The 15232-nt window shown below is 34.7% G+C and overlaps 1 protein-coding gene across 4 annotated transcripts in view; it reads left to right on the top strand.

The window, feature by feature from the left end:
- UBR3 (ubiquitin protein ligase E3 component n-recognin 3) overlaps window positions 1-15232 on the top strand; it is a 364711-nt gene that overhangs the window by 256343 nt on the left and 93136 nt on the right. For 3 of the 4 annotated variants that reach the window (XM_037850484.1, XM_037850485.1, XM_037850487.1), the window contains exons 26-29: window positions 3692-3825; window positions 9331-9441; window positions 13366-13578; window positions 14770-14906. In XM_037850484.1, the coding sequence (XP_037706412.1) occupies window positions 3692-3825; window positions 9331-9441; window positions 13366-13578; window positions 14770-14906 (595 nt within the window). The remainder of the gene's footprint in view (window positions 1-3691; window positions 3826-9330; window positions 9442-13365; window positions 13579-14769; window positions 14907-15232) is intronic. The other variant, XM_037850488.1, reaches the window with a different exon arrangement.

Raw genomic sequence — 15232 nt, forward strand, 5'->3', positions numbered from 1 at the left:
TTTTTCTTTGAAATTTTAGAACCTATTGGTTATTGTCTAGATCTATGAGTTCATCAGGGATGGCAAATTCTCTTTCATTCTTTCTTTGTTTATTAGATGAAATATTTTCTGAAAGAAACTTCACCTCACCAACTATTTGGTTACTATGGGGAACAGATTATACAGGGAAGGCATGATAAATGTTATATTCTTCCCTTTTATTTGCTAGTGCTCAAAACATTGAGATGGTGGTTCACCATTTTCCAAAAATAATTAGTTCTTTTCATATCATCGTGAACTTGGTTGCAGTTAATTTTCTTGTGTATGCTCACATTATTCCATTTTCAAGTTGTCTCCTGAGTCAAAAAAGGTATAAGAAATATGGAAAACATATGGCAAAATAGAAATGTCTTTTCTTATCTGTAATTACTTTAAATGTAAATGGATTAAATTCTCCAATTAAAAGGCAGATATTGGCAGAATGGATTTTAAAAAACTTTGATTCAAACATATATTGTCTACAGGAGACTCACTTTAGACGCAAAGACACAAAAAGGTTGAATGTAAAAGCATGGAAAAGATATTCCATGAAAATAGTAACCAAAAGAGAGCTGTGGTGGCTATCCTAATGTCACACAAAATAGACTTTAAGATAAAAATTGTTATAAGAGACAAAGAAAGACTTTATATATTGATAAAACAGTCCATCCATTTAAGAAGATATAGCATCTAGAAATATATATGTACCTAACAACAGAATCCCAAAATATACAAAACAAAAACTGACAGAATTGAAGGGAAATATAGGCAGTTCTATAATAATAGTTGGAGATTTCAGTACCTCGTTTTCAATAATGGATAGAAAAGCTAGACTGAAGATCAATAAGGAAATGGAAGACTTGAACACACTGCTATGAACTAGTGAAACCTAACATCTGTGTGTGTGTGTGTGTGTGTGTGTGTGTGTGTGTGTGTATAAAGAGAGAATACTTTACCTAACAACAGCAGAATACCCACTTTTCTCAATTGCATGTGGAACAGTCTCCAGGGTAGACCACATGTTTGGCCAAAAACAAGCCTCAACAACTTAAAAAAATTGAAATCTTCCATGGTATCTTCTCCAAGCACAATGGAATGAAACTAGAAACCAGTAACAGAAGGAATACTGGAAAATTCACAAATATGTGGAAATTAAATATTACCTTTTAAATAACCAGTGGGTCGAAGAAGAAATTACAAGTAAAATTAGAAAATACTATGTGACCAATGAAAATATTCCAAACTAGCATACCGAAATCTCTAAGATGTGGTAAAAAAACAGTTTTCATAGGGAAATTTGTAGCTATAAACATTTACATTACAAAGAAAATCAGTAACCTAACTTTATACTTAAGGAACTAGAGAAAGCAGAGCAAGCTCAGCCTAGAGTTAATAGAAGAAACTAAATAATATAGGTAAGAGTGGAGATAAGTGAAATAGAGAATAGAAGAACAATAGAATCAACAAAACCAAAAGTTAGTTCCTTGAAAAGATCAATAAAATTGGCAAACTTTTAGCTAGACTGACCAAGGAAAAAAAGAGAGAATACTTAAATTACTAGAATCAGAAATGAAAATGGAGGAATTACTTCAGATCGTACAAAACTTCTATAGCAAAATATTGTGAACACTTTATACCAAACAGATTAGTTAACCTAGATGAAATGAAAAATTCCTAGAAACATACAAGCTACCAAAACTGACTCAGGAAGAGATAGAAAAACTCAACTTTTATAACAAGCAAGGAGATTGAATCCGTAATTAAAAAAACAAAATAAAACATCCCAAAAAAGAAAAGCCTAGGACCAGATGGCTTCACAGGTGAACTCTACCAAACATTTAAAGAAGAATTAACCCCAATCCTCAAACTCATCCTAACGATAGAAGAGAAGGGAACACTCTTCTTTGTGGCTAACATTACTTTGAATCAAAGCTAGATAGAGACATCACAAGAAAAGAAAATTATAGATCAATATCCATTATGAATGTAAATGCAAAATCCTTTACAAAATATTTACAAACTGAATGCAGCAACATATTAAGAGGATTGTATATTATGGCAAATTATATTTTAGCTGCTTGCATCCCCCAATTCTGTCTCCCTTTTCTTCTACTGCTGCTGCTACTATTGTTTCCTCTAAAACTCGGGGCCCGCAGTAATATGCCTGATTTTCCCTTCCCTAAGAGTGGCTATTGAAGTCTGTATGTTTATACTCAATTCCCTTTGTTTATGCTTTGATGCTTTACAATTTTACAATTTTGAAATATTAGCATTAATTATTTTTTCCTTTTGCCATATACCTCTTTCCCCAACTTTCTGCTTTAAAAAGCTTCATATCTACAGAAAAGCTGAATACCCTTCACCAAAGCAGATGCTAACTTATTGCCACATTTACTTTTATCTCCCTCAGTCCACACACCCATGTGCACACATGTGCAAACACGATTCTTTGTGGAAGAAAATTGCAGACATCATGACATTTTATCCCTGTCTCCTCAGAACAAGGATATTCTTTCATAAGACCATGATACATTATTCCCAAGAAATTTAATATTTTTACAATAATATCAAATATTCTGTCTATATTCAAATTATCCCAATTATTCCCACAATTTTTTTATTGCGGAAGTTCTTTTGCTTGATTCAGGATCAAATCAAAGATCATGCATTCCTTTTAGTGGTCGTTTCTTGTTAATTTCATTTAATCTAGAACAATTTCTCCTGCCCCCTTTTTATCTTCCATGACATTGACAGTTTTGAAGGGTTCAGGTAGGTTATACTGGAGAATGTTTCAGGATCTGGATTTGTGTGATTATTCCCTTATTAGATTCAAGTTAAACATTTTTGGCAAGAGTACTGCATAAGTGATGCTACTTCTCATTGCATCAAATCAGGGGACTCACAGTATCAGTTTGTACCATTATTGATGATGCCAACCAAGACTGATCTCTTGGTTAAGGTGGTAGATAATCTATGGGATTATACCTTGAAACTATACCTGTTTGCCCTTTTACCCTTTTACTTGATGTTCCTTGCTTGAAACAGTTATATTGATGGTGATTTTCTAATTCTTTTATTCCTTCTATGTAGTTGGCATTCTTCTTTAAAGAAGAGCCCTGCCCCCTGCCTTTTTTAAAGTATCACTGTGGACTCCTTTTATTATTCAATTTTGGGTACTCAAATTTCCTCAAGTATGGCCAGTCAGAGCTCTTTCAGGTCCTATAACCTGTCCTCTCAATGTTTGAACACTTCCTTGTTCTGGTCACATAAAATTTCAGGCCCACCTTACACTTTCCCCAACCCTAAAATCAACTTTTTCCAAGGAGTTCTACTTCTTTGTAGTGAGAAATGCTATATTTAGAAATGAAGTTCATTATTATAAGAGAGTCATAGCTTCTAGGTTATTTCAGTGAACAGATTTAGGGAATCTTCCATTCACCCATCATGAGCTCATATTCATACATTAGTGTTATTTTAAAAAAGGAAATATTGGCATATTTGATGACTTGTATACTCTGTAGAAGAAAACTAGGATACCACTTTTTAGGTCTTTAAGAATATTTCTAATAGTTGAAAAATTAGTGTAGCTTGTGGTAAATAACTCAGTTTTTCTTTGTTAATCAGGTCTGTGTGTTGGTTATTTAATGAGTTCTTATCTCCACTGTTAATGTAGTTTTGGGGCAGTGCCGAGACAGCACTGAGCCAAAAAAGCTGCCAATCACTGAAGAGGAGCAGATTTACCCTTGGGATACATGTGCAGCAGTTCATGATGTGAGGCTTTCATTATTACAGCGTTATTTTAAAGATGTGAGTACCCTTTTTATTGAACAGTATCTCTCTGCAAGACTGATGGTTTTTTTTCCCCTCCACATACAGTTTTATCTTAAATGTTTTCTTCTACCTGATTGTCATTCTCATTTGAAATCTGGAAGTTTGCGAGGAAAAAAATTTATATGTGGATATTAAAGAAATGAAAATCTGTTAATAAATAAAAATTTTAGGTAATAAGTGTGATACTTTTGTTTTAAATATTTTTTATTATGAGGTATATGAATTCAGTTAAGTGGAATAAGTTTCAGCTCTCTAAAAATTTTTAGGTATAGTATTTTATGAAGATTTCTGCCCCTTTCTTTTACTTTCATTTAAAGATGTATAGTAAAACCTCATTATGATGCTTTTAAAATGTAAAGACAGATTTGATTCATTTCATCTATCACTTCTAATTGTGAACTTAGTGAGTTTTTTCCAGCTCTTTGTATTGAGGGGTTTTAGCTCAAAGCTTGTAAGAGAAACTTTAGTTATTCAGTAGTAGCAGCATTGTTAACTTCCCTGTAAAACTTTCATACCATTTTTGAAGTCTACTGGCAGATTATAAAATGGGGCTTCCTGTTATCTGTTTTTTATGTTTTGGAAATGCTGTATCTTTTTTTATTGTTAGTCAATTTTATTGAGATATAGTCACATACCATGCAGTCATCCAAACTGTACAATCAGTTCTTCATAGTACCATCATATAGTTGTGCATTCATCATCAAAATCAATTTTTGAACATTTTCATAACTCAAAAAAAAATAAGAATAAAAATAAAAAAGAACACCCAAAACATCTTTTCCCCCATCACCCCCCCATTATTCATTTAATTTTTGTCCCCATTTTTCTACTCATCTGTCCATATACTGGGTAAAGCGAGTATGAGCCACAAGGTTTTCACAATCACGTAGTCACACGGTGTAAGCTATATAGTTATACAATCGTCTTCAAGAATCAAGGCTGCTGGGTTGCAGTTCAACAGTTACAGGTATTTCCTTCTAGCTATTCTAATACACTAAACACTAAAAAGGGATATCTATATAACACGTAAGAATAACCTCCAGAATGACCTCTTGTCTCCATTTGAAATCTCTCAGTCATTGAAACTTTATTTTGTTTCATTTCTGTTTCTCATTTTAATCAAGAAGGCTTTCTCAATCCCACAATGCTGGGTCCAGGCTCATTTATGGGACTCATATCCCATGTTACCAGGGAGATTTACACCCCTGGGAGATGTGTACCATGCAGGGGGAAGGGCAGTGAGTTCACCTGCAGAGTTGGCTTAGAGAGAGAGGCCACATCTGAGCAATAAAAGAGGTTCTCTGGGGGTGACTCTTAGGCACAATTATAAGTAGGCTTAGCCTCTCCTTTGCTGTATCTTGAATTAAATAACATATGGTAATAGCTCTAAATACTTAAGATATAAAAAGTAAAGCACTATTTTTAATTAGCTATATGAGTTGATTGACTTGGTAGATGTCCAGATAGAACTTCATTCTTGCCCATAATCCACTGGTTTAAATGAAAGAAACTAGCAGGATAGGTGGGAGAGAGAATGCTTGATTAGAAGAAATAGTAATTGATCCAGTGATGATAAAAGTCAGCATGGAGTCTGGTTCCACAATAGCCTGGGCTGAGGAGAAGGTTTCTGGTGAACTTTGGAGGAGCTGTGTCTCAAGTTAGAGAAGCATTGTGTAGAGTAGAAAAAGCCCTACACCAGAAAAACTGGGATTTGATCCTATTTGCATTCTTTCTTAGCAATATAAGCTTGGCCAACCCCTCAAACACTCCAAGACCCAGTTTCCTCATCTGTAAAATAGTGTGTATAATGGTCTTCCCTGCAGTAAACCACCGAGGTGTGAAAATGAGATGAAAGTTGTTAAGATCACTTTGCACATATTTAAGAGCGATTAAATATAGAGTTTTGTTTTTTTTTTTTTAAAGTGATCTCATTTAGGGGGGCTGAAGGTTACGCCTTCTAAGGCAGTTTGGGTTTGGTAGTGAGGGTCATGCTTCCTTATATTTTCATAGGCTTTACATAAAATTAAGGTTTTTGGAAAAAGCAACTTGTGTGTATGTGTGTATCATATATAATATACATATACACACAAAATATATATACATATCTATGCACATACGTTTTTCTTTATGCCTTATTGCTTGTTTGAAATTTTTACAGGATACATATGCTGTTTTATTAATCAGAAAGAGCAATAAATGTTTTAATTTTGAAGAAAATAATGAAATTATGCTAATTTCTGCTTTTGCAGAAAATTTGTGGCCACGTTTAATTAAATTTTATTTTTTTGCCAAAATTCTGGTTTTAATTTTATCATTTTGAATCATTTTAGAGTGAAGGGGTTAAGATGAATCCCAAACTAAATAAAAGAAAAATAATTTCGTTCAAAGTATAACTCAGCCCTAAGAGCATCATAATTTTGAGAGAGGGGTATCTAACAGAGGAGGAAAAGATAGGATATCTCTGTCTTTGCAGCAGGATATTCATTTCAAGAAGAAAGTATGTTCTACAAAAAGGCTCTGAACAGCAACTTGGATTTCTGTCATGCTTCTCTTGGTGATTGTGAGAAGTTATTCCTACATCCTTACTTTTGTGATCTGTCATACTGTCCTAGTTTGCTAATGCTGCAGAATGCAAAACACCAGAGATGGATAGGCTTTTATAAAACAAGGGTTTATTTCACTACACAGTTACAGTCTTAAGGCCACAAAGCATCCAAGGTAACACCTCAGCAATCAGGTACCTTCACCGGAGGATGGCCAATGGTGTTCGGAAAATCTCTGCTAGCTAGGAAGGCAGCCGGCGTCTGCTCCAAAGCTCCGGCCTCAAAATGGCTTTCTCCCAGGACGTTGCTCTCCAGCAAGCTTGCTCCTCTTCAAAACATCACTCCCAGCTGCACTCACTTTTCTCCCCCCAAGTTAGCTCATTTATATAGCTCCACCAATCAAGGCCCACACCAAATGGGTGGGGCCACGCCTCCATGGGAACATCTCATCAGAATCATCTCCCACAGCTGGGTGGGGCACATTCCAAGCAAATCCAACCAGCACCAAAACTTCTGCCCCACACAAGACCTCAAAGATAATGGCATTTGGGGGACACAATACACTCAAACTGGCACACATACATTTTCTGTCTGCCTGTCTATTATCTATCTATCTGGCATTTTCCCTGAGTTGTTTGCCTCTAGAGGTCTACAGCCATTTCTCATATCGATTTTGCAGTCTGCTTAGGGGATAGCACATGCTATGTGCTTAATGAAGTTCTTACTGAGTTACTCTAGAATAGTCTACTAGAGTTTGTGTAGCCGTAACAGACTGTGGAGCGGAGAGGTATTATTAGTGGGCATAGATACTGATTACAGAATTAAACTGTATAGATTCTTTTCCCTTCAGATCAAATGCATGCATTTTACAAAGTTGATGTGTAGAATTTTAGTTATGTAACACAGTACATTTCTTACAGAATCTGGAACTTTTACATGGGAGATTACAATAGTAGAGGGAAGAAACCTGGATTTTAGCATCAGATAAACTTGGGTTTGAACTTGAGCTCTGCTACTTATAGCTGAAAGACTGATAAACTTTTCTTTTCTTGTTATAAAAAAGGGATAACGTCATTTGCTTTATGAGGTTTTAATAAAGTTTTGAAGTTTAAATATTTAGCATCTAGCACAATGATGGGTACATAGTTGAAGCCCCGAAAATGTTCATCTTGTATTAGTAAATTTTTCCTTGCATTGCTTTTGACTCTAGACAGATTCAAATAAGGCATCTACCAATAAATTAAAATTATATAGACAAATGACTTATTATTTTCAATTTTAAAAGCTAACTGTTTTAATTAAAAAGGAAGATTAATTATACTTTTATAGTACAGTGCCAAATAGCAGTTTTATTAACTGACTACCCACTGTTCTAAAATGACCTAACACCAAAATCTACTTCTACTTCTAGCAGCTCCAAAACATGAAACAGAGTTGAGCAGGCCTCCTGTTGTTTTTCTGATTTGTAACAGTATAAGCTTGCTCACCTGCTGTGAGTATTCGATATGAGCTGCTGCACATCTTTAAATATGCTGGGAAGCCATTTTGCCCTGCTTGATATTTTCCAGTTTCATATTCTCATATAGAATCCTGATTTAATGTTGGAACTTTATTTACTATTGTTTAAAAGTACCTGGTCATCTTACATTAAAATGTGTAAATTTCTTTCCAACATAGGATGAAACCTTGAAGTTAGTTCATTTTTATGCTCATAAGAACATACTTATTTGACGGCTCTCAAATCTTTCATCATATGCTTTCTCATTGTTCTTTGTCATACACTGGCCTGGCTATCTGCTTACCATAAACTCTAGAGGGTGGACTCAAGTTGAGGTCCAAATGCTGTTTGACAGAGACAAAATGTTGAAAATTTAAAGGAAGGTATTTTAAGAGGAAAAGTTTTAAGCCTCTTTATAGGTTGAAGGAATTAGCAGAGGAGAAGTTGAAGATAGAAGGATGAGTGAAAGAATTTAACTTTTAAAACAAATAGAAAACGTCTGTATATATTCCCACAGTCCTAATGCAAAATGTTATAATGAAAATGAAGTGGAGAGGTCAAAATCATGCGTTATTTAGAAGATAGAATCACTAAGGTTTGGAAATTAATATTGTGTGTGATGTGAAGGAACGAGTGTGATGTAGAATAACTTTTAGATTTCTGTCTTGGTGAGTAAATGGATTATAAGATTTTTAAACCAAAAGGAGGAGAAATGTTCATGGAAAAAATGACAAGGTTTTTATATATTGATTTTATGTTATTTGAGGGACATCAAACTGGAGATTTTTAGTTGGCAGCTGAGTATTTGTATCTAGCACTCAGGCAAGAGATCCAGACTTTGCGGGGTAGTTGAAATTACAGATTAAATGACTCAGGGAGGACAGTTGTAATAAAAAGAGAGCAACACGAAGAACAGACCCTTGAGGAATGTAGCACTGAAGGGCAGGCGAAGAAAGAAGAGTCTTGGAAGGAGGCCCAGGAAAAACAGTTAAGGAAATAGGAGGAAAACCAAGTGAGAATGGCTTCATAGGAGCCAGAAAGAAACAGGCATTTCAAGAAGGAAGTTGTTAATGTCAAATGTTACAGAGAGATTAACTACTATATAGAACAGGTGAAATAACAGCACTACAATTTACACTGAATTATAGAATAATGTTGACAGCTTATATTTTATGGGGTGGGAGAAAGGCTAATTCATATTTATTCTCTTTCATTATGAACATAGAAATTTGAGAGCTAAAATTTTATAGTACTGCAATTTTAAAGATATTGCCTTAGGGCTGTGTAGTCGAGTGTTACTTTATATCACAAAAATTAAATCCCTCTATTAGTATAACAATATAAAATCACACAAAAGTTTATGTGGATATATTTAAATGTTTGTACATCTTTAAAATTAATTGTATTTTATCTAGTTTGTTTTTGTTTGTTTTATTTTAGAGCTCCTGTCTCTTGGCAGTATCAATTGGCTGGGAAGGAGGTGTTTATGTACAAACCTGTGGCCACACGTTACATATAGATTGTCATAAATCTTACATGGAATCATTACGGGTAAGTTCATTGGAAAAAATTTTTTAAGGTTTATTTATGTTTCCAGGTATTAAATCTTTTTGCAGCATATACATCCACCTCCAGCTCATCATCTTGGGCCATTTTGAGCTAACCACCTAAAGCTTAGCCTCACATTTCCTTGACCTCTTGAATTTCAGGGATTTTCATAGTTTTGCCTCATTTTAGCAACTTACGTCCATGACTGCAATTTAAATCTTGCTTTTATTATTTAGTACTCCTTTAGCTCTGAAATATTAAGCTTTAATATCCTATTATATAATTTTATTATATGACTATCCTTCAAATTCTTATTTTCACTGTCTTGCCTCTGACTTCAGGATCTCTAGTCCTTTAACCTCTTTGTATGATTTCCTAGTGCATTAGCTTTTTCCTGACCTCATCTATTCTACTATTATCAGTCATTTAGTCTGTTTCCTTTGATCTTGGACCCAGGCAGCTAGCCCTACTAGAGTAATCATATAGCTAAGTGAACTGGTACTTACCACAGATTCATGGTTTCCAGTAACAGTGGCTTTAGACTAGGATCATGGGCTGTAAATATTAATTTTCAATTCATTCCCCTGTCTTGGATTAGTTCCCTCTCCTAGTCTCCTCAGCAACTTCTCTGTACCTTTGCCTTCCTTCATCCCATACTCTTTGTTTCAATCCCAAGATCCCTTTCCTCTGACCAGCCTATGTCTCTTCCTATGAAAACAGTGACTCTGTGTTACACATTTCCTTAGCTTCCTATCTTGTTTTTCAATTCCCTGATAAATGATTTAATATCCCTTTGAATCCTTTCTTCTTCTACTCTGTAAGAGACTAGAAGATTATCCCTGCTCTGTCTGTGTCCTAGTATTCTCTTCTCCCCTGTACCTCAGAGGCCTTGATCATCAACTGTTTACCTCTTTTTCTTCTGTATCTTCAATTTTTCTGCCTCTTCTATCTTTTCTTCTCAACTTATAAAGATGCTTAAGTTTTTCCCATATACAATTCCTTCTCTTGACTCTGCATTCCCCTTTATCTGCAGTCTTCTCTTTCTCCTTCCATTCTCAGCTCAGTTCTTAAAAGCATGCTCTACTGTATTCCCAGGTTTCTGATTCAGAAGCAGTTTTTCTTCCTTGTCCTCACTTCTTACATTCAGTCTCTTACCAAATTCTATTGATTCTGTCTCCCAAATTTCACCTTACTACATTCTACCACTATATTCCCACTGCTACATTTTTTATGTATACCCTTCTCTTTCACCTTGATTATTGTGATTGTTTTCTTATTGATCTCCTAGCTTCATGTCTAAGTGATCCACTGCACTACTCTTTCTTTTGTGGCTTCCTCCCAATAGGAGAAAGTTCACTCTTCTCTGAATGGCATTCAAGGAACTCCATGATCTGGGCTTGCCTGTTGCTCTAGTTTTATCTCCCACCAATTCAGCAATAATAAGCTAATTAATATTTCCTGAGGCACATTATGCATTTTTAATATTTCTTCATTCAGTCATTGATTGAACAAACATTTATTCATTGTTTACAGTGTTCCATTTACTGTGATAGACATTGGGGCTACAACAGTGAATAATACATGGTTCCTTCCCTCAAGCAGCTTACTATGTATTGTGTGAGACAAAGAAATAAAAAAATAGTTTCAGTCTATGTGCTGAGTACTATGAAGTTTGAAGAGGGTCATCTGATAGGTGTCAGAACATTTGATGAGGAGAGGTACTTGAATAATAAGAGATGAGACTGGAGAAGGGGTCAGATATAAAGGGGTCGGATTATAAAGGTCACTGTAAGGAATTTGGACTTTAGGCAGATTCCTCACAGAAAGCCATTAAAGCCGTTAAGCAGAGATGTGACTTGTCCAGAAATATTAGAGTGGCAGTTGTATAGAGAGGGGATTGTAGGGGGCTAAAAAAGAATGTGGTGATATGATTTAGGAGTGATATGATTTAACAGTGGCTTGAACTAAGGTCATGGCAGTGGAGATGGAGAGGAGGTTATAGATTTGGGATACATTTAGAAGGAGGGCTGTCTGGACTTGATATGAGGTTGTGTGTAAAGTGTAAGTGGGAGAAAAAAGTCAAGGTGAGAGATGATGGTGATCATTGAAAGATCTTGATTGAGAAAGAGTCTAACATGGAGAACATGCAAATAGCAGTGTATAGTTGGCAGACTAGCTAGAAGGGATTAACAAAGGGGGTAGAGGGAAGTAAATGAATGAGAGGAAGAACTGGTGGGATATATTAATTAGATATTGGGTGGGAAGAAGCAGGAACATGAAAGAGCTGCTATGATACTCTTCTTTCTGAAATAGAAGGTATAGCCCTATGCTCCTAGAATAAAGGGGGTAGGGGTATAGTAGACAAATAGACCTGGCAAAGGAGAAGGTGGTTTGGAAAAACCATTTGGAAGTGAGTAAGAGAGCACTTCCCACAATCTTGGAGAAAGATGGCAAGGCAATATTCAGGACTCAGTTGAGGTTGGAAGTAGTTTGTAGCAAGAGGTTATTTGATTTTTCTCTGATAGCATTCAGTTTGAGTACAGGATTGGAGAGGGCATATGTTGGATTAATTTTGTATGAAGGTTTTGTTAGGTATGCATGATGGAAGGACACAGGGATAGGGAATGGGAAGTATTGATGAGAGTTTATGGAGTGTAGGTAAGATAAGAAAGGCCTGATAAACTGGGAGAAAAGAGAGGGAATAAATGGGATAGAAGTTGGTGGTCAAATGTAAGATGCTTGAATCTCATAATTTCGATATGGAGCAAGATTGGGTGATTATAGGATAAGAATGTGGTCATGGTAACAGGTGGTGGAGTAGAGTAAAGGTCAGTGCCATAGGGGCTGATGAGGTCAAGGAGCTGAGGTATTAGATTGGTCATCCACATAGACACGGAAGTTGCATAGGATGATCGCAGTACTTGAAATGATGAGGAAAACTGATCTAGGTACCAGACTCTTCAGTGATTCACTGTAACATTTATATATATACATTAATGCATTAAAACATATTTTGAGATAAGGCATTACTTTAGTGGAAGAATAAGAGAGAGGTTTCTGGGGAAAAGAATAATATAGTGGTTAGAATTACACAACAGAAATGGCCTAAAGAGGAAAAGAGATGTGGGATAGTGTTAGGCAAAAGAGAGGAACAAGGGCAGTGGCCTGAATTTCTGCCATAAAGTCCTTTAATTAGTTAGAAGTATTACTGTCTCTTATGAGCAAGGGTTTCCTCCTGGGCATATGTGCATTATGTGTCTCTGTTTCATAAATTCTCCATTTTCTTCCTCTTCCTGTCAGAGAAATATCTAAACGAAGGGGTACTAAATGAATTCCTCTCCTCTGATACTTACGTTCTGAGTACTGCAGTTAAATTTTTTCCCCAACCACTAAACCTAAACAAACCTACCAGTATAAAGTATGAAGTCCAACCAGTGTGTTAAGCAATTGGACACCTTAGAAGATGCATCACATTTTTAGGCTCGATTTACTCTAAAAAACTATGTATCCTAGTTCAAAGAACATAATGTTGGGATAATCTTCCCAGTAGTCACTTAGAGATTGTGAAAAACAGGAGTGGGGTAAGAGGAAGGTGACCCACTTTAATGTAGCCTGCATTTTGAATTATTCTTTATGTTAAATCCATATTTCTGATTGATTGCATCATTACTTGAATGTTTCATACTGAGAATAGAGTGAGATACTTAAGCAGTTCATTGGTGAGGGCAAGTATTGCATAATTGCTATGATGTAAGAAGTAATTTGGTAAGTCTCAACAGTTAAATGAGAGATTTTATTTCTTTATGACATATTTTAAAGGTTTCTTTTCTTATATGGTTCATTAATTTATTATAAAGTGTGGTGGCAAAGTTTTTGTTTTCTGTAAATGTGGGCATCATAAATCTGTATGTTTATTTCATCTTTTAGAATGACCAGGTTCTTCAAGGCTTCTCAGTGGACAAAGGAGAATTCACGTGTCCTCTCTGTAGGCAGTTTGCAAACAGTGTTCTTCCTTGTTATCCTGGAAGCAATGTGGAAAGTAACCTTTGGCAACGTCCTAGTAACAAAAGCATACAAGATCTCATAAAGGATGTGGAGGATCTACAGGGACGGCCGGGAGCTTTCCCAGTAAGCATCAGTGTAAGGCAAAAATATCCTGGTTAATTCAACTCTGCTTTTCAGCTTTCATTTTCATTTAGTTTCTAAATTACTCTGGACCTTTATAGATTTAGTGGAAATAACTTTTAGAGGTTTTTCTCTTCTGTTTGTGGTTATTAAAAACAAAAGTGAGAGTTATTGTTACCAAAGGCTCTACTTAGTTTAAGCTGCTATAGTTTCAATATACATCTTCCAGATCATGAAAAGCTACAAGCTTAGCTATAGTTTGGCTCATTTTAAGGTCTTGAAATATTTAAAAACAAAGCAAACAAACAAACAAAATCCTGATAGAGTATTATTTCTTGCATTGTAAAGCACAATCTAATCATTTAAAAATATGCCCATTAGGGATATTGAGATTAATATATTCATACACACACACTTTATAGAGAAGTAGGATGTGAGTGTATGTATGTGTATGTTAGATATAATATTGAATAATTGATTGAGCCATTACCGTAAGTCCATCCACTTTACTGTGGGATTTGTCATGAGTGAACCAATCTTTTATCCTACCCAGAAGGATTTATTTATTTGATTTAAATTCTTAAAATGTTTCACCTTCATTTTAGATTTAGGATATGATCCCCAAGAGAAGCGACAGCTGTGCCTGGATAATGTAGTAAATGTAATTATGAAAACTATGAATGTTTGATTTTTGAAAGAGATTTTCATAGTTTAAAACAACTCAAAAAGATTCATTTCCTGGCAATTCTCTTTCTCACTGAATACTTGTTTTATAATCTGTGTGATTTTTGTTCTTTGGTAAATCCATATTTTATATGCTTAAGTAAGGGACATTGATATTATTTTTAAAAAGATAAACTTAAATAAAAGTCAGAGTTTTTATAATCGTGAAAACTTTGTTCTAAAATATTATTTTAATGACATCCACTTACTGGCTTAGAATGTAGTTTGGTTAATTCATGGTTGGATTATAATTCTATCAGTCACAATATAGATTTAGGGTTAAAGATCACCAAAATAAAATATTTTTGATTACTTTTATCTTTTTGCACTAAATATATTTGTGGTAGGTAGCTATCTTACATCTGTTTTGTCTTTTTAACTTTTTTTTCCTAGCATGTTCATATGATAAACATTCAAGTTTAAATTAATATTAGGGGAAATGAATATTAATAAACTTTATATGTATATTTGTATTTTTTGTAGTCAGAAACCAACTTGAGTAAAGAAATGGAATCTGTAATGAAAGATATCAAAAATACCACTCAGAAAAAATATAGAGACTATAGCAAGACTCCAGGTTCACCAGATAATGATTTTCTCTTTATGTATTCTGTTGCTAGGTAAGTGTATATAGTAAATACTTTTATTCACTTACTATTAATAGTTGGTTTTGTTGCTTAATGACATTTTGTTGCATTCTTTGTCATTTATATTTATTTAAAGAAAGGATGCATATTTTTAATGTTGGTTGAACTTATGACTAGTTTTAGAACCTCATAATAGGACTATAAATGTAGAGTTTCCCTTCATTTCCTGAAGTTTTTATTCTTCTGTGAAATATTGGAATAATTTTATGAAATATTGGGACAATTTTATGGCTGTTATTAAACATTAATAAGATGTGGGGAAAGGTATATTATTAACATTTTGGGACAAATATCTACCT

This window comes from Choloepus didactylus, chromosome 9 (genome assembly GCF_015220235.1).
Source record: "Choloepus didactylus isolate mChoDid1 chromosome 9, mChoDid1.pri, whole genome shotgun sequence".
Classification (NCBI taxonomy): Eukaryota; Metazoa; Chordata; class Mammalia; order Pilosa; family Megalonychidae; genus Choloepus; species Choloepus didactylus.